Source organism: Grus americana, chromosome 5 (assembly GCF_028858705.1).
Source record: "Grus americana isolate bGruAme1 chromosome 5, bGruAme1.mat, whole genome shotgun sequence".
Classification (NCBI taxonomy): Eukaryota; Metazoa; Chordata; class Aves; order Gruiformes; family Gruidae; genus Grus; species Grus americana.
In genome coordinates, this window is record NC_072856.1 from 154,931 (window position 1) to 172,670 (window position 17,740).

The 17,740-nt window shown below is 73.0% G+C and overlaps 5 protein-coding genes across 7 annotated transcripts in view; 3 read left to right on the plus strand and 2 right to left on the minus strand.

Annotated features, from left to right (window-relative positions):
- The window catches only part of TIMM10 (translocase of inner mitochondrial membrane 10), a 46,314-nt gene that overhangs the window by 24,238 nt on the left and 4,336 nt on the right, over window positions 1–17,740 (plus strand). The window lies entirely within an intron of this gene.
- CLP1 (cleavage factor polyribonucleotide kinase subunit 1) lies at window positions 265–2,538 on the minus strand. The gene is made up of 2 exons (XM_054829023.1): window positions 1,774–2,538; window positions 265–1,048 (listed from the first exon to the last, which is right to left on the minus strand). Exons 1-2 carry the CDS (start codon window positions 2,377–2,379, stop codon window positions 377–379), a joined length of 1,278 nt encoding a protein of 425 aa, XP_054684998.1. The 5' UTR covers window positions 2,380–2,538; the 3' UTR covers window positions 265–376.
- On the plus strand, window positions 2,378–6,077 carry YPEL4 (yippee like 4). The gene is made up of 6 exons (XM_054826373.1): window positions 2,378–2,624; window positions 3,121–3,320; window positions 3,819–4,148; window positions 4,776–4,819; window positions 5,487–5,595; window positions 5,835–6,077. The coding sequence occupies exons 1-6, from the start codon at window positions 2,378–2,380 to the stop codon at window positions 5,922–5,924; spliced, it is 1,020 nt and encodes a 339-aa protein (XP_054682348.1). The 3' UTR covers window positions 5,925–6,077.
- LOC129207693 (plasma protease C1 inhibitor-like) lies at window positions 6,255–17,668 on the minus strand. Of its 2 annotated transcripts, XM_054829012.1 has the most exons (14): window positions 17,487–17,668; window positions 16,700–16,868; window positions 16,444–16,477; window positions 16,209–16,343; window positions 15,427–15,529; window positions 15,198–15,349; window positions 15,034–15,114; window positions 10,052–10,121; window positions 9,430–9,934; window positions 8,814–8,951; window positions 8,531–8,734; window positions 8,264–8,406; window positions 7,547–7,766; window positions 6,255–6,982 (listed from the first exon to the last, which is right to left on the minus strand). In XM_054829012.1, the coding sequence occupies exons 2-14, from the start codon at window positions 16,803–16,805 to the stop codon at window positions 6,732–6,734; spliced, it is 2,142 nt and encodes a 713-aa protein (XP_054684987.1). In that variant the 5' UTR covers window positions 16,806–16,868; window positions 17,487–17,668; the 3' UTR covers window positions 6,255–6,731. The 2 variants fall into 2 exon arrangements, with proteins under 2 accessions (XP_054684987.1, XP_054684988.1); XM_054829013.1 differs by lacking the exons at window positions 15,034–15,114; window positions 15,198–15,349; window positions 15,427–15,529; ... (2 more) ...; window positions 16,700–16,868; window positions 17,487–17,668 and adding exons at window positions 10,325–10,398; window positions 13,029–13,166 and having other exon boundaries at window positions 6,256–6,982.
- On the plus strand, window positions 12,586–14,694 carry UBE2L6 (ubiquitin conjugating enzyme E2 L6). Of its 2 annotated transcripts, XM_054829039.1 has the most exons (4): window positions 12,586–12,655; window positions 13,253–13,342; window positions 14,130–14,316; window positions 14,393–14,694. In XM_054829039.1, exons 1-4 carry the CDS (start codon window positions 12,635–12,637, stop codon window positions 14,545–14,547), a joined length of 453 nt encoding a protein of 150 aa, XP_054685014.1. In that variant the 5' UTR covers window positions 12,586–12,634; the 3' UTR covers window positions 14,548–14,694. The 2 variants fall into 2 exon arrangements, with proteins under 2 accessions (XP_054685014.1, XP_054685015.1); XM_054829040.1 differs by lacking the exon at window positions 13,253–13,342 and having other exon boundaries at window positions 12,612–12,655.

Below are 17,740 nucleotides of genomic sequence, written 5' to 3' on the forward strand. Positions count from 1 at the left end.
GACGCATGCGCGGAACGTACCACGTCGGGGGCCGGGGGAGGGAAGCGGGTACGGCCCGGCGCACTGCGGGGGGACCGTGGGGCCGGGACCCGCAGGTGCCTCCGGCACAGCCCTGCTCCGGGACCCGCCCTGCTCTGGGGCCACGCCCTCGCCAGGCCCCGCCCCCAGCGGGTGGCCCCGCCCCCAGCGGGTGGCCCCGCCCACCCCGAGCACCCCCCCACCCCCCCCGCGGCGGGCGGGCAGACCCTCACCCACGAGCGAAAGGCTTCGAGGTTTAATTACAAACGTTACAAAAGGGCGTGAAACCGGCGGGCGGGCGAAGGCAGGGAACCCGCCGGAGGCAGCACCGTCAGTGGGGCCGCCCCCAGCCCGTGCCCTACTTGAGGTCCATGAAGCGGATGTCCATGATGAGCAGGAAGTTCTTGGGCAGGGGGCGAGGGGCGGGGGAGAGGACCGTGAAGACCTGGCGCTCCAGGTCGACGCCGGTGACCACGATGAAGCCAGCCACGCTGGTCTCCGAGATGTTGTCGTCGGGGCTGTCAGCGGTGCTGACGCTCAGCAGGTGGTGCACCATGTCCCGCCCCGGCGTCACCGGCACCAGCTTCAGCTGGTTGTCCTCCTGCGACATGCCCAGGGGCAGGCAGGAGTCCGGGATGGTGGGAGCCCCCACCTTGTAGATCTTGACGTCGGAGAACTTGACGTCAAAGGCGTGAGGGTAGAAGCAGCCCCGGAAGCCGTAGAAGTACTCCCGGATGCGGTCGTCCCGGCACTCCCGCCGGAAGTCCTTGGAGCGCTCCACCACCCCGCCGGACTTGGGGAGCAGGACGGTGCGGACAAAGTGGGGCAGGTCCCTCTTCAGCTCGTTGTAGAGCCGCTCCTGGTCCAGCACCACCACCACGTCCACCTCGAAGGCGGAGGCGGCGTGCACCAGCGCCTGGTAGCCCGAGCCCTTCACCCAGCCGCAGGTGTTGATGACGCAGCCGCTCACCGAGGCGCGGCGGTTCACTTCGCAGCGCTGGTTGAAGACGTCGGCCAGGCGGGATGTGATCTGCGGGGGCAACAGGGCAGAGGCGTCAGGACAGAGACACCTTTTTGGGGCACCCGCCTCCCCAAACCTCAGCCAGCTCCAATGCTGTGCCCACCTCCTTCAGTAGCCCCAGAGCCTCGATTCCCGCAGCGGTACCGTGCTGGCTCCGACTGGGCGAGAAGCTCAGGGGAGCGAGCGGGCAGTCCCTGAACGGCATCAGCAGGGCAGGAGGCCAGCATGCCCGGCCCTGTCCGGCTCCTCGGGGACACAGCAATCCCCCGTACCGTTCCTAACGCGCTCGGTTATTTGCTGCTAAGCACAGCAGCGATGCCCAGCTCCTGGACAGCCACCCGGGACAAAATCCTTTCTGCCCCACCCCAAACCAATAGCCGCAAAGGGGTGATTTGCCGTGCAGGAGGCTGAAGCCGTTCCTAAAATGTTACGTGGCTTGTGGACTCAGTTGTGGTCCCTCAGCTCCTCCTCTCCGGGGAAGAGCTTCTCCCCTCCTCGGGAGGCTCCTCCACCATCCCCATTACGCCTCTCCCCACGCCGCCCCGGCCCTCCCTACATCTCTGTTGAGCTGCAGCGCCCAGAAGCGGGCGCAGCACGCGGGGCAGAATGCAACACAGTCTTATACAGTGGCAAAAGCAACGGGATGATCCCGGGCAGGCAGGGAGCTCTGGAGCCCGGCTCCGAAGTGAGCCTGTCCCCCGGGCGAGCCCCCTCCACGGGCTCCCTGCGCTCACCTTGTTGTAGAGCTTGATGTTGGTGCCAGGTGTGGTGGAGCCAAAGTGGTAGACGAGCGGTGCCTGGAGGGAGAAGCCCTCCTCCACGTCGGCTGGCCGCTCGATGTAGAGAGCGCCCATGGTGCCGGGGATGGAGACGGAGCCCTGGCCCACGTCCAGCTCCACGAAGGTGGGCCGGCGCCCCAGGCGCACGGCGTAGTTCAGCAGCAAGCGGCACACGGTCGACTTACCCACGTCGGTGGGTCCCACCACCATGACGCGGGGTCCCCGCTCGTCCTCCCGCTCCGCCTGCCGCCGCATCTGCTCCAGGGCCGTGTGGGTGTTGAGGTAGAGCAGCATGGGGGTGTCCTTGGAGACGTAGGCCACCTCGGTGCGGCCGCTGAGCTGGACGGTGCAGCCGTGCCAGGTGAAGACGGCCACCTTGGCGCCAGCGTCGAAGGTGAACTTCTTGTTGCGGGTGAGCTCGGTGCCGAAGACCTCGGCCATGCCGGTGAGCAGCTCCAGCTGCACCGTCTGCGAGGCCTCCACCTCGAAGCGCAGCTCCGTCTCCCGCTCCAGCTCGAACTTGGCCACCTGCTTCTTCTCCTCGCCGCCATCGTCCGCCATGACGCGACACCGGGCCTCGCCCGCCCGCTGCGGAGAGGGGCGGTGGGGCCGGGCCTGGGCCCTCCCCGCGGCCGCCGGGCCCGGCTCCCCGCTCTGCCACCCGCCCGGTGTGAGGGTCCCGGCCGCCGCTCCCGCCCTCAGGCCGTTGCCATGGCACCGCCGGTGCGCTCCCGCCCCCCCCCCCCAACTCGCCTACCACCTACTGGGGCTGCCGCGCTTCCGGGTCGGCGAGGCCGCGGCCGGAAGTGAGGTCAGAGAGGCGCGCCCGCGCGCCAGGCCGGTTGGGCGGGGGAGCTGCGGCAGGGGTTGCCATGGCAGCCGCGCGGGGCCGCCGGGGTGACGTGATGACGCATGGGGGGACGGCGCGGTGCCCCGGGAGGCGGAGTCCGCGGGGCTCATTTGCATCTCATCTGCATACCGCCGCGGGGCTCATTTGCGTCTCATTAGACTGTGTCCCCGGTCCCGTCCCCTCCCTTCGCTGGCAAGGGTCCCGGGCTCGTTTGCATCTCATTTGCATCTCATTTGCATCCATTTGCATGTCATTTGCACCATTTGCATGTCATTTGCACGCATTCCCCCCCCTCCGCCTGATTTACATCTCATTTGCGTGTGCCCCGGGGGTGACTCCTGGGGGGGGGGAGAGGGCTGGGGGCACGGGGACACGGGGGTACGGGGACACGGGGACACGGGGGCGCCGAGCGGCGCCGGAGCCCGCAGCGCTTCCCCGGCGGCGGGGCTGACGTCGGAGGTGCCGGGCGGTGACGTCACGGCGGCGGGGTGCGGGCGGTGACGTCGCGGCGGCGGGGGATGAGTCACGGTGCCGTGATGCAGTCCCCGGGCACGCAGGGCCCCCCCCCCCCCCCCCGCGCCCGCCCGGTGCCCCCGCCCGGGCCCGCCCCGGGGACAAGCGGCAGCGGCGGCAGCGGGGACAGCGGCAGGCGGTGAGCGGCTCCCGGCCCCCCCGCAACCCCCGTACCCCCCCTCGGGACCCGCGTCGCGTCCCCTGGGCTCCCATGGTCTCCTCCCGGGACCCCCATCCTCCCGTACGGGACCCCCATCGTGTCCCCCTGGGCACCCCTAACATTGCCCCCCCGGGACCCCCATCGTCCCGTCCCGGGACCCCCAATTTCCCCCCCCGCCCCCGGGACTCCCAGACCCTTTTAGGAGGAGCCCCAGAGCCCCCTTAAGAGGACCCCCCCATCCTCTCCCCCAACGTCGGGCCCCCTCTGCCCCCCCCTCGCTCTTAGGGCCCCCCCGGGTCTCCCTGGGGACAGCAGGGTCGGGGCGGTGCCACCCCCGCGCTGCCCCTCACTCCTGCGATGAGCTGGCCCAGCCTCAGCTGGCACCGGGGCGGGGGGGGGTGAGAGCTGGGGGTATTGGGGAGGGGGGGCCCAGGCAGTGCCACCCCCCCCTCACTGCCCCCCTTTAACCCTTTGCAGGCCGCCCCCCTTTTCCGCCTCCTTCTCACCTGGGGGGGCCCGGGGCGGCAGTGCCCCCCCGACCTCGGCGCGGGAGGAACGACGGCTTTCGGCGCTCTGCTGCGCTGCTTCCCCTGCGAGCGGCTCTGCGGGGGGTGCACGGTGCCCCCCGCCCCTCCGCGCCCCCCCGGGGCCCTGCCGCCCGCCATGCCCCCCCCCCGGCGCCGCCTGCCCCCCGCCACCCGCCTGCCCCCCAGGACCTTCCACAGCTACCTGCCCCGCTCCCACCGCACCTACAGCTGCGTGCACTGCCGGGCACACCTGGCCAGGCACGAGGAGCTCATCTCCAAGGTGCCCCCCCCGGCCAGCGTCCCCCCCCGCGGTGCCCCCGGGGTGGCCCTGGGACAGCGAGCGTGTCCCCCCCCCCCGTGTCCCAGGGGCTGCGAGCTTCTTCCCACGGTGGCATTGGGTCGGCCGGCGTCCCCGCTGCGGTGCCCCTGCCGTGTCCCCAAGTGTCCCCCCGTGGTGTCCCCAGGGTGGCAAAGCTTCGTCCCACGGTGGCCCTGGACAGCCAGCGTGTCCCCCCCCATGATGCCCCCAGGGCTGTGAGCTTCTACCCATGGGGGCCTCGGGACAGCCGGCGTGTCCCCCGTGGCATCCCCGGGGCGATGGGTGTTCCCTCTGCGTTGTCCCCGAGGTGGGGGCATTCCCCACGGAGCCCCCACGGTGGTAAGCGTTGCCCGGGGGTCCCCAGGGCAGCAAGTGTGTCCCCCCCCCGCCGGTGTCCTGGGGGTGGCAGCTGTCCCCTACGGTGCTCCGACGGAGGTGAGCATCTCCCCCTCGGTGTCCCCAGGGCAGCAAGCGTCCCCCCCCACGGTGCCCCGGGCTGGCGTGTTGCATGGCGGCAGAGCGGGGGGGGGGCGCGGGTGGCCCGGGGGACGCAGGGCCCGGCTGGTGACTCGCGCCGTGTCCCCACAGTCCTTCCAGGGCAGCCACGGCCGTGCCTACCTGTTCAACTCCGTGTGAGTACCGCGCCCGGGCCGCGGGCGGGGGGCAGCGGGGGGGCCCCGCACTGTGGGCACCAGGGAGTCACACGGGGCTGCTGTCCTGGCCGTGCCGGGCTGTGCCGTGCTGAGCCGGGCTGTGCCGAGCCAGGCTGTGCCGTGCCGAGCCGGGCTGTGCCGAGCCATGCCAGGCCAAGCTGTGCCGTGCCGAGCCGTGCCAGGCTGTGTCGTGCTGAGCCGTGGTGGGCTGAGCTGTGCCATACCGAGCCAGATTGGGCTGAGCCGTGCCGTGCCGAGCCGTGCCAGGCCAAGCTGTGCCATACCAAGCCATGCCAGGCTGTGCCGTGCTGAGCCATACTGGGCTGAGCCGTGCCGTGCCGAGCCATGCCAGGCTGTGCCGTGCCGAGCCGTGCCGGGCTGAGCCGTGCCAGGCTGTGCCATGCCAAGCCGTGCCAGGCTGAGCCGTGCCGTGCCGAGCCGTGCCAGGCCAAGCTGTGCCATACCAAGCCGTGCTGGGCTGAGCCGTGCCGTGCTGAGCCATGCCAGGCTGTGCCATGCTGAGCCGTGCCAGGCTGAGCCGTGCCGTGCTGAGCCGTGCCAGGCTGTGCCATGCTGAGCCGTGCCAGGCTGAGCCGTGCCGTGCCGAGCCGTGCCGGTGGCAGACCCCCCTGCTCTCCCGGCACAGGGTGAACGTGGGCTGTGGCCCGGCGGAGCAGCGGCTGCTGCTGACGGGGCTGCACTCGGTGGCCGACATCTTCTGCCAGAGCTGCAAGACCACCCTGGGCTGGAAATACGTGAGTGCCCCCGCGCCCGACACCCCCACCCCGCTGCGGGCACTGCCCCGGGCACCCCAAATCCCTGGGCTGGGCACCCCAAACCCGTAACGCGGGCACCACCCTGACACCCCAAACCTTTCTGTGGGCACCCCAAAGCCGTGGTGAAGGCGGGCAGCACCCCGGGCACCCCAACCCCGTCGGTGCCGGCGTGGGCACCCCACTGGGGGCACGGGGGGGTGTCACGCCGTGTCCCCCAGGAGCAGGCCTTCGAGAGCAGCCAGAAGTACAAGGAGGGGAAGTTCATCATCGAGATGTCGCACATGGTGAAGGAGAACGGCTGGGACTGAGGGGCACGGCGGGGGCACCCCCACCCAGCAGCACCCCCGCCCTGGCGGGCACCCGCGCCGGGGTGCTGGCGGTGGGTGCCCCCCGCCTTCCCCGATGTCCCGTGGGTGCCCAGTGCCAGCACGCGGGGGCTGCGGGGGCTTTTCTAGGGCAATAAAGGCTTTTTTTTTTTCAGGAAGGTGCTGGGTGTCACCTGCCCCCGGCGCTGCCACCTCCCCTGCCTCAGCCCTGGCACCCTGGGGTGACGCCTGGCACGCAGCCGGGGCCCCCGCGGGCCTGACAGCCCCCAACTTGCCCCCCCCCGGCACCCGGGCTGTGCCTTCCCCTCCCCACAGGCAGGAGCAGCGCAGCGGTCAGGGTGTTTATTGGGGCCTCAGAGCCCAACGGGGAAACTGAGGCACAAGGGGGGCAGGGCCCCGTACTGCCCTGTGGGGCTGGGAGGGAGTGGGGGCACGGGGGAGGGAAAGGGGGGGTGGATGGGGAAGGGAGGGGTGGGGAGGTGGGAGGAGGTGGGGAAGGAGGGAGGGAGAAGAGGAGGGAGGGATGAGGATGAGGATGAGGATGAGGATGAGGATGAGGGAGGGAAGAGAGAGGGAAGGACGGGGCTGGAGGGTGGTTGGAAGGAAAGAGGGAGGGATGGGGTGGGGGGGAGAGGAAGGCAGGAGGGAGAAGGGATGGAGGGAGGGAAAAGAAGGACGGGAGGGCCAGGGGAGGGAGGGAAGGGCCGGAGGGAAGGAGGTGGGGAGGGACAGAGGGCTGGAAGGAGGGAGAGGACGAAGCAGGAGCGGGGAGAGGAGGGCGGGCAGGGGTCAGGGCTGGGGGTCGCTGAGGCGGCCCATGAAGAGGGGGACGGCGCCGGCGTCGTGCCAGAGGACGAAGAGGAAGGGGCGCAGGACCTCCAGCAGCAGGGCCGTGCGGGCCACCGAGGTGGCCATGGCGCCCGCCGCCTCCACGCCGGCCTCGTCCAGCGCCAGCACGGCCCGGTGCCGCGCCGCATCCACCGCCACCGCCGGGCCCCGCGCCAGCCCGCACAGCTCCGCGTCCAGGAACAGCCCGTAGTCTGCGGCACCCGTCCTCAGCGCCATCCCCGCAGGGACACGGGGGACGCCGAGGGGTGCACGGGGGACACGGGGTGAACTGGGGGGCCTTGGGGACGCTGGGGATGTGGGGGGCACCGGGGACACACCGGGGACACACCGGGGACACCGCGGGCAAGGGGCAGTGGGGGGCACCAGGGGACACCAAGGGACGTGGGGGGCACCAGGGAGATGGGGGATATTGGGGCCACCAGAGACAGCAGGGGTAATATGGGGACACGGGGGACGAGGGGGACGTTACGGGCACCGGGGCATGGGGGCAGTGGGGCACATCGGGGGCACTGGGGACGTGGGGTGCACCAGGGACATTGGGGTACCGGGGGGGCCCTGGGGACACCAAAGGCACGGGGACACCGGGGCACACAGGGGACGGTGGGGACACGGGGACCTGCATAGGGACCAAGGAGGGGCCAGTGACATCATTGCACATCACCTCCCGTGCAGGAAGTGACATCACCCCTAGCCCACCCAGCCCAAGCAGTGATGTCACAGGCAGGTCCCGGGGCAGGGGGGGTCGGTGGCCTTACCCATGTCGTGGACCAGGGCCACCACGTCCAGGGCGAGGTCGAGGCGCAGGCGGGGCAGGGCCAGGGCGGTGGCGCGGAGGGGGGTGCGGGCTGCCCGCCGCAGCAGCCCCAGGAAGGTGGGGGGGTCCAGCGCCCGCTCCAGGGTCTCCAGCGTCCCCAGGGGCCCCCGTGGCACCAGCACCACCAGGCTCAGCCCCCCGTTCAGCTCCAGCCGCCCCACCTGCGGGACGGCCCCTGGCCCTCAGTGCCACCGCAGTGACCTCACAGCCCGGCACCCCCCGAGTGCCACCGCAGTGACCTCACAGCCCAGCACCCCCCGAGTGCCACCGCAGTGATGTCACAGCCCAGCACCCCCCAGTGCCACCGCAGTGATGTCACAGCCTGGCATCCCTCCTGGTGCCACCGCAGTGACCTCACAGCCCAGCACCCCCCAGTGCCACCGCAGTGACCTCACAGCCCGGCATCCCTCCTGGTGCCACCGCAGTGATGTTCCCGAGTGCCCCTGGGAATGATGTCACAGCCTCCCCACCCCCCCAGTGCTAGGGGAGTGACGTCACAGCCTGGCCTCCCCTCCACTGCCACCGGAGTGACATCACGCCCTGTTGCGACCCCCTCCAAGTGCCAAGGGAGTGATGTCACAGCCCAACATCCCCTCCAGAGCCATGGCAGTGATGTCACAGCCCGCGCCCTCCCCAGTGCCGGCCGGCGGGGGGGTACCTGGACCTGCAGGCGGGGGTCGGTGAAGGAGGCCACCGGGTACTTCTTGCTGGTCATGGTGGGCACCAGGCGGGGGGGGCCCCCGGGGCGCAGGAAGGGCAGCGGCACCGTCTTCTTGGCCTCCAGCGGCGTGCGCCAGGCGGCTGCGGGGACACGGCACCGGGGCTGCGGGGGACGACCCGGGGGGCCACGCGGGGCGACCTCGGCCCCGGCCCCGCGCCGGATCCCAGGCAGCGCGCGGGGCAGCTCGCGTCCCGGGGGCCGTACCCTGGAGGTGGACGGCGCTGAGCAGCAGCAGGCGGGGCTGGGGGGGCAGCGCCGACAGGAGCCCGGGCAGGAGCCCCCGGCTGGCCCCGCGCACCCACTCGTTGATGCGCAGCAGGTCCAGGCTCTCGTTGCCGCTCAGCGCGCGCGGGCGGGCGCCGTAGAAGTGCCAGGACTCGTTGAGGAAGCGGGGCTGGAGGCGCAGCTCTGCCCGACGGCACGGCTGGCATCACCCCGTGCCCGCCCGGCACCGGTGCCCCCGCCGCTGCCCGGCCGCCCGCCTCACCTGCGTGGTGGAAGATCTCGGCGGCCGAGAAAAGGCCGGGCGCGCCGGCGAGCTGCCGCAGGGCGCCGTGCACGCAGCCCAGCTCCGGTGGGTACGCCAGGATGGCGCCCAGGCGCTCACGGGTCTCGCCGCGGGCGCCTGCGGGCACAGGGGAAGCTCAGCGAGGCGCCCATGGGTGCTCCCGCTGCTCCGGGCTGGGACGGCCACGGGGCCGTGGGTGGTGCCCATAGTGGTTGGTGAGAGCAGCACCCACAGCGGCGCCCACGGCAGAGCCCACGGTGCTGCCCATGGCAGAGCCCACAGCGATGCCCACCCACAGCGCCCACAGCAGTGCCTATAGTGGTGCCCACGGCAGTGCCAACAGCAGCACCCACAGCAGCACCCACGGCAGCACCCACGGCAGAGCCCACGGCAGCACCGACAGCAGTGCCCACGACAGCGCCCACGGCAGCGCCCACGGCAGCACCCACAGCAGCGCCCACGGCGGCACCCACGGCAGCACCCATGGCAGCACCCACGGCAGAGCCCACGGCAGCACCCACAGCAGCACCCACAGCAGCGCCCACGGCAGCACCCATGGCAGTGCCAATGGCGGTGCCCGCGAGCAGCCCCTCACCCAGCAGGAGGTGCGAGAGCCCCATGGCCACGTTGATGGGGGAGAAGAGCAGGTTGGCGTCGGGCTGGGCGGCCTCCGCCATGCGCTGGTAGAAGCGGAGGGCGAAGGTGCCCAGCGCCTCGGCCACGGCCGCCCGCTGCTCCGCCGTGGGTGCCCCACAGGCCTCGGCCGGCTCCTCGTCCCCGGGGCACGGCGGGGCGCTGGTCCCCGGGGTGCCGGAGGGCCCCTGGGTGGTGCCGGGTGCGGGTGCTGCCGTGCTCCTGTCGGCCGTGGTGCCCGGCTCCTCGGGCGCTCCCTCAGGCGCCTCGGGGCCGGGGGGGTCTGCGGCCTTGAGGGGGGCATCCGAGCCGGGGAGCTCCTCGGGGTGGGCACGGGGGGTGGGCACAGGCAGGATGGGTGCCCCCACATCCCCCGGCGGGCCTGGGGCAGGATGGGGGGGCACCGACGGCGTTGGGTGCTGTCTGAGCAGCTTCAGCCCGCCGGGAGAGGCGTCCGGCGTGGGCACCTGGGCACGGGGACTGTGGTGAGGGAGGGCGGGGGGGCACCCAGGTGGGGGACTCAGGTGAGGGGGGGCGTGGGGGCACCTGGGCGCAGGGAGCCCGTGTTCCCAGGCCACACTTACCGGGGTGACAGTGGCCGTGGCCGTGGCCACCAGCCACACCAGGGGCAGCCAGAGCGTCACGGTGGGCATCCTGGTGGGCAAGCACGGGTCAGGGGCTCGACGGGCACCCACCCCCACCCCAGCTCCCAGCACCCCACGCCGGCACCCCGCACCCCTATTCCCTGCAGCACCTGCATCCCCACCCCGCGAACCCCCCCCAGGGGTGCCCCCTGGTCTGACACCCCCCGGGGAGCTGGGTGCGGGGGGCAGGAGGAGGCAGCACCCCGGGCCCACCTGGGTGCCCGGCGGGTCGGGTCCCTGCGTGTCCGGCCGAGCGCAGGGGGGGATCTGGCCAGATCTGGCCCTGCCTGGTTAAAGATTAAGGAGGGCGGCGGGCAGCCACCGAGGTTTCCCGTAAATCAGCCGGGCCGGCGGCCGGGGGGTGCCCGGGGCAGACGGGAGGGGCGGGCTGGGCGCAGGCGCCCGTGGCAGGATGTGGCCCCCCCCCCGCCCCTTCCAGCCCTGGGACCCGCTCTGCTCCGGGTGCTGGAGGACCAACCCCCTGAGGCTGTCACCCTTTGGGAGGTGGGGTGGGACACTCTAGCCGCTCAACTGCCCCCCCCCCCCCCCGACTCCTGTGGTGACAAGGGACCTCTCGCCACTCAGGCTCCAGCTCGAGCTCCCTCTCCTCGTCTCTCTGATCCCCCCAGTGACTTGGGGGGGGCCCAGATGGTGTGACCCCCTCTCCCCACCTTTCTCTGCTGCCCAGGGTGGGGTAAGGACCACTTTACCCCTCCGCCCTCCAGCATTGGCCAAGGGCAGTCCTCGGTACACCCTGCCCTGCCAGCACAGGGATGATCCGGGAGCCTGCCTGCCCCACACCTCTCCAGCACCTTGGGCTGCTCCAGGAGAGCCTGGCCCCTCTTACATCAACTCTATGATCATCTCCGCCTGGTGCCAGGCTTGGGATTTGGGAGGGTGGAGTCCCCAAGGAGCCCCCCCCACCCCACAAGTAGGAAGACCCGACCTACTGCCTCTGGGCAGCCGGGACGCAGTGGGGCAGGCTGCCCTCACCCCACCTCCCAGCAAGCCGTGGGGCTGGGACACCTCTGGGCCTCCCACCCTGCCAGAGCTGCCGTGCCCACGGCCCCATGGGGCAGGTCTGGCCCCACGCCGCTGACTTCTGAGGCCCCGGGGTACCCAAGGCCTGTCTGGCCCCCCATCCCCCCCCGTCTCTATGGCCCCGGGGTACCCAGGGCCTGTCTGGCCCCTCATCCCCACCCGTCTCTATGGCCCCGGGGTACCCAAGGCCTGTCTGGCCCCCCATCCCCACCCGTCTCTATGGCCCCGGGGTACCCATGGCCTGTCTGGCCCCTCATCCCCACCCGTCTCTATGGCCCCGGGGTACCCATGGCCTGTCTGGCCCCCCATCCCCCCCCGTCTCTATGGCCCCGGGGTACCCATGGCCTGTCTGGCCCCCCATCCCCACCCGTCTCTATGGCCCCGGGGTACCCATGGCCTGTCTGGCCCCCCATCCCCCCCCGTCTCTATGGCCCCGGGGTACCCATGGCCTGTCTGGCCCCCCATCCCCCCCCGTCTCTATGGCCCCGGGGTACCCATGGCCTGTCTGGCCCCCCATCCCCACCCGTCTCTATGGCCCCGGGGTACCCAAGGCCTGTCTGGCCCCCCATCCCCACCCATCTCTATGGCCCCGGGGTACCCAGGGCCTGTCTGGCCCCCCATCCCCACCCGTCTCTATGGCCCCGGGGTACCCATGGCCTGTCTGGCCCCTCATCCCCACCCGTCTCTATGGCCCCGGGGTACCCATGGCCTGTCTGGCCCCTCATCCCCCCCGTCTCTATGGCCCCGGGGTACCCATGGCCTGTCTGGCCCCCCATCCCCCCCCGTCTCTATGGCCCCGGGGTACCCATGGCCTGTCTGGCCCCCCATCCACCCCCGTCTCTATGGCCCCGGGGTACCCATGGCCTGTCTGGCCCCTCATCCCCACCCGTCTCTATGGCCCCGGGGTACCCATGGCCTGTCTGGCCCCCCATCCCCACCCGTCTCTATGGCCCCGGGGTACCCAGGGCCTGTCTGGCCCCCCATCCCCCCCCGTCTCTATGGCCCCGGGGTACCCATGGCCTGTCTGGCCCCCCATCCCCACCCGTCTCTATGGCCCCGGGGTACCCATGGCCTGTCTGGCCCCTCATCCCCCCCGTCTCTATGGCTCCGGGGTACCCATGGCCTGTCTGGCCCCCATCCACCCCCCGTCTCTATGGCCCCGGGGTACCCATGGCCTGTCTGGCCCCCCATCCACCCCCGTCTCTATGGCCCCGGGGTACCCATGGCCTGTCTGGCCCCCCATCCACCCCCGTCTCTATGGCCCCGGGGTACCCATGGCCTGTCTGGCCCCCCATCCCCACCCGTCTCTATGGCCCCGGGGTACCCATGGCCTGTCTGGCCCCCCATCCACCCCCGTCTCTATGGCCCCGGGGTACCCATGGCCTGCCCCCATGTCAGGGGCGGGGCTGGAGCAGCTCATCCCGCCTCCCTGGTGGGCGTGGCCCAATGTAGCCCCGCCCAGCGACACTGGGCATCGGTACCATGGCTGCCAGGATCGCCAAGGTGGGTAGGGGCACCGGGGGCACCGCACCGGGGGTACCAGCGGGGGGTGTCATGGTGTCAGCACCGGGACGAGGGGCGGCCGAGGGGTGCCGATCTCGGGGTGCGGGACAGACGGTGCTGGGAGTACCGGTGCGAGCATGCAGCGGGGTGCGGGTGTGGGGAGTGCCGGGGCTGCGGGGGGTGGCGGTACCGGTGGGTGCCGAGGTGCGGGGGGTGCCGGGGTGCGGGGCGTGCCGGTACCGGTTGGTGCTGGGGTGCGGGGGGTGCGGGTACCAGTGGGTACCGGGGTGCGGGGGGTGCCGGTACCGGTGGGTGCCGGGGTGCAGGGCGTGCTGGTACCAGGGGGTGCCGGGGTGCGGGTGCCGGTGGGTACCGGTACGGGTGGGTGCGGGTACCGGGCTGCGGGGGGTGCAAAGTCCCGGTTTCGTTTCCTCCGCGAGGACCGCTCCGCGACGGGGCGTGGCCTGGCTGTGCCCCGCCCAGGGGGCGTGTCCATGGCACAGCTCCACCCGCGGGGGCGTGTCCCGGGGGTGCAGCCCCGCCCACGGAGGCGTGTCCCCGCCCTGTGACCCCGCCCACCGCCCCGCCCCTGTGCAGGAATTGGAGGAGGTGCGGCGGTGGGGCGGGGCCCGCGAGCTGCGGCTGCCGGACGGCAACGTGCTGCGCTGGGAGGGGCTGCTGCTGCCCGTGCGTGGGGACACGGACACGGGGGGGGGCTGCTGCTGCCCGTGCGTGGGGACACGGGGGGGGCTGCTGCCCGTGCGTGGGGACACGGGGGGACACGGGGGACACGGGGGGGGACTGCTGCTGCCCGTGCGTGGGGACACGGACACGGGGGGGGCTGCTGCTGCCCGTGCGTGGGGACACGGGGGGGGCTGCTGCTGCCCGTGCGTGGGGACACGGGGGGACACGGGGGGGGGGCTGCTGCTGCCCGTGCGTGGGGACACGGGGGGGGCTGCTGCTGCCCGTGCGTGGGGACACGGACACGGGGGGGGCTGCTGCTGCCCGTGCGTGGGGACACGGGGGGACACGGGGGGGGCTGCTGCTGCCCGTGCGTGGGGACACGGGGGGGCTGCTGCTGCCCGTGCATGGGGACACGGGGGGCCTGGGGGGGATCCCCTGGGAGCACAGGGGCCTTGGGGACATGAGTGGACTACGGGGCCACAGGGGGACACGGAGGGGAGATGGGCCCCTGGGGACACGGGGGATCCCCCAGGGGCATGGAGGGGCAGGGCTTCCCCTGGGGCCATGGGGGCGAGCGGGGTCTCCTGGGAGGGCACTGTGTGGGTGTCCCTATCAGGGCAGCGTGGGGGGGAGTCCCCCTGGGGACACTGTGTGGGGGCTCCCCTCCTGGAGGGTTCAGGCTGGGGGGGGGATCTCCACAGGGGGGCACTGGGTATGAGGGCTGGGACAGGGTCCCCCCCAAAGGACGCTGCAGCAGGAGGGTCTGAGGTGCCCCCCCTTACCACGGCAGAACAACCCCCCGTACAACGCGGGTGCCTTCCGCTTCGAGCTGACCTTCTCCCCCCACCACCCGCTGACCCCCCCTCGCGTCACCCTCCGCACCAGCATCTACCACCCCAGCGTGGACCCTGATGGCCACATCTGCCAGCCCCTCACCTCTGCCGAGCACTGGGCGCCCACCACCCGTGCCACCCAAGGTGGGCACCTCGGGGATGGGGGGGCGGGCACGGCAGGAGGGGGTGCCCGCCCTGACACCCCCCCCGGTGCCCACAGTGCTGCAGGACCTGCTGCTGATGCTGGACAGCCTGGACACCCAGCGGGTGCTGCGGCAGGATCTGGCCCGTGAGCTCCAGGACCAGCCGGAGGTTTTCCATCGCCGGGCGGAGGAACACACCCGCCTCCACGCCGAGCCGCGCCCCGACCCCTGAGCCCCCCGCACCCGCGGGCACCCGGGGGCTGCCCGGCTTCGCCCTCCCTCCCCGCACCGGCCGGGGCCGGCCCTGGCACGGCTGCCGCCTTGGCGCTGCCGCCTTGGCGCTGGCGCCTGGGCCCGGCCTGGCACCACAGGGGGGTCCTGGCACCCCACGGGGGCCGCCCCATCCCGCGTGTCAGTAAATTTACTCCCGCTCCTGCTTCGGAGGTGCTGCCCGCCGTGCGCCAGCCCTGGGGGGATGCCGCCCCGCACGCCCGTCCCCTCCGCGTGGGCTGGCAGCGGGCAACGCCGATCCCTCGGGCACCCGCCTGGCGCCAGCGTCCCTGCGCCCACGGCCCCACGAGAGACGGGGCCACCGCTGCCCGGCGCCGCAAGCCTTTACTGCTGGGGGACGGGGCGGGGGGGGGGGCCGCGGGGTCAGCGCTTCTTGGTCTTCACCAGCCCCTTGGCCACCAGGCAGCGGTACAGCTCCTGCACGTACGTGTAGATGCACTTGGCGTCGGGCACCGGCAGCCGCACCATGTCCTCCACCTCCAGCAGCGGGGCGCAGCCCGCCCGCTCCCTGCGGGGACACCGCCGTCACCGGGGCCCGGGGGGGCTGGGGAGGTCGGGGGGGGCCGAGGCGGGGGGGGGGGGGGCTCTCACTCGGCGGTGGCGAAGGCCAGGGCGAAGTTGTGCCGGCGGGCGCCGGGCTCCAGGCTGCCGTAGTCGAAGGCGTCGGGGAAGAAGCTGTGGAGGAGGGCGCAGAAGGCCAGGCCGCTGCCCCAGCTCCCCGAGAAGTTCTGCACGTCCACGTGCTGCCGCGGAGGGACGGCGGTCGGTCGGTCGGTCGGGCGGTCGGTCGGTCAGCCCCCCCCCGCCCCACGGTGCTCACCTGGTAGCCGCGGGTCCTGGCGCGGCACCACTCCAGCAGCATGGCCTTCACGGCGGCCGTGCCGCCCGTCCGCTTGATGTGCGGGGCCGGCCCCGTGGCTGCCCTGCGGGCCATGCCGGACGCCGTGGGGCACCCCACACCCCGCGCGCGACCCGGCCGCTCGCTGCCCCGCCGCGGGGCTCCGGCTGGTTCCCCATTGGCCGCCGTCTGCCCGGACGGGACCCTCCCCATTGGCCAGTCCCCTGGCCAGTCCCCCCTTGGGGGCATCCCCATTGGCCCGTCTCTGCTCCCGCCCCCGGCCGCCGGCCTTCCCATTGGCTCATCCTTGCCCCGGTGTTCCCCGTTGGCCCATTTCCCCCACGGCGTCCGCCCCAGGGGCTCCCCATTGGCCAGGGACCCTGACCGCCCCCAGCGCCCCCCATTGGCCAGTGGCGCCCCGGGCCCCTCCCGGGCCCCCCAATCCCCCCGTGCCCCCCAATACCCCCGTGCCCCCCCGTGCCCCCCCGTGCCCCCCCGTACCCCCCGTGCCCCCCAATACCCCCTGTGCCCCTCCGTGCCCCCCATTACCCCGTGCCCTCCCGGGCCCCCCAATCCCCCCGTGCCCCCCCGTGCCCCCAATCGCCCCGTGCCCCCCATTGCCCCATGCCCCCCCGTGCCCCCAGTCCCCCCGTGCCCCCCCGTGCCCCCCAATACCCCCTGTGCCCCCCCCGTGCCCCCCATTGCCCCGTGCCCCCCCGTGCCCCCAGTCCCCCCGTGCCCCCCCGTGCCGCGGCCCCTCTCACCCTCCGAACTTCTCCAGGATGGCGCTGCGCCCCTGTGCCCGGGCACTCACCCGCGGCCGCCCCCCGGCCCCCTCCAGCCTTGGCCTCGCCGTCCCGGGGGGCGCCCGGCCCCCCGCCCCCCCCGCGGGCACCCCCCTGCGGGCACACGGGTGGGCCGTGGGTGAGGACCAGGGCAGCGCCGCGGGTGGCACCCAGGGGCGCACACGGGTGGGCCAGCCGAGCCCCCCACACTCACCTCTGGCTGCGCCCCGAGCCCTCGGTGGTGGCAGCTGCGAGGGAGGGGGGGGTCAGCGGGGCGCAGGGGCACCCCGGGGCGGGGGCACCCTCGTCCCCTCCGGGCACTGGCGGGGATCCCGAATGGGGGGGGACACATGGGGGGGTCTGCAGGGGACCTCACGGAGAGGGGACATGGCGGGGGGGGGCGGCTGTGACCCCGGGGGACTCCGGTGCCACCGCAGGGTCCTGCCCGTGCTGCCCGGCACGGCCCTTACCTGTGGGGGACGTGGGGGACGTGGGGGACGCCGGAGATGTTGGGGACGTGGGGGACACGGGGGACGTGGGGGACACGGGGGACGTGGGGCTGGTGGCCCCCGCCATGGACGAGCAGGGTGGGAACTCGGGCCACAGCTCGTCCTCCTCGTCCTGCAGCCAGCTGGGCTCCTGCGGGCACAGCCGGGGTGGCACTGCCAGCACGGGCACCATCACCCTGCCCCGGTACCGTCACCCTGCCCCGGTACCGTCACCCTTCCCTGGTACCGTCACCCTGCCCGTGGTATCGTCACCCTTCCCTGGTACCGTCACCCTGCCCCGGTACCGTCACCCTGCCCCGGTACCATCACCCTGCCCCGGTACCGTCACCCTTCCCTGGTACCGTCACCCTGCCCGTGGTATCGTCACCCTTCCCTGGTACCGTCACCCTGCCCCGGTACCGTCACCCTGCCCATGGTACCGTCACCCTGCCCTGGTACCGTCACCCTGCCCCGGTACCGTCACCCTTCCCTGGTACCATCACCCTGCCCTGGTACCGTCACCCTGCCCGTGGTATCGTCACCCTTCCCTGGTACCGTCACCCTGCCCCGGTACCGTCACCCTTCCCTGGTACCGTCACCCTGCCCCGGTACCGTCACCCTGCCCGTGGTACCGTCACCCTTCCCTGGTACCATCACCCTGCCCTGGCACCGTCCCCCCATCCCCATCCGTACCACTGCTGCCCCCCACCCTGCCACCCCAATGTCCCTGGCCGTGCCACCCACTGCCCCCCCCCGTGTCCCCTCTCACCTGCCGGCCCCGTGTGCTGCCCGCTGCTGCCGGTCCCTCTGTGGCACCCGCTCCGGTACCCCCTCCGGTACCCCCCCTGGGACCCCCTGCCCCGGCATCGCTCCCGGCATCCCCTGCAGCCTGGCCCTGGGCGTGCCCCCCGGCATCCCCCGCTGCCCCGGCGTCGCCCCCCGCGCCCCCCACGTCCTTGTCCTCACTCACTGCGTCCCCCGCTCCCTTGGCATCGCCCCCCACATCCTTGTCCTCACCCCCCG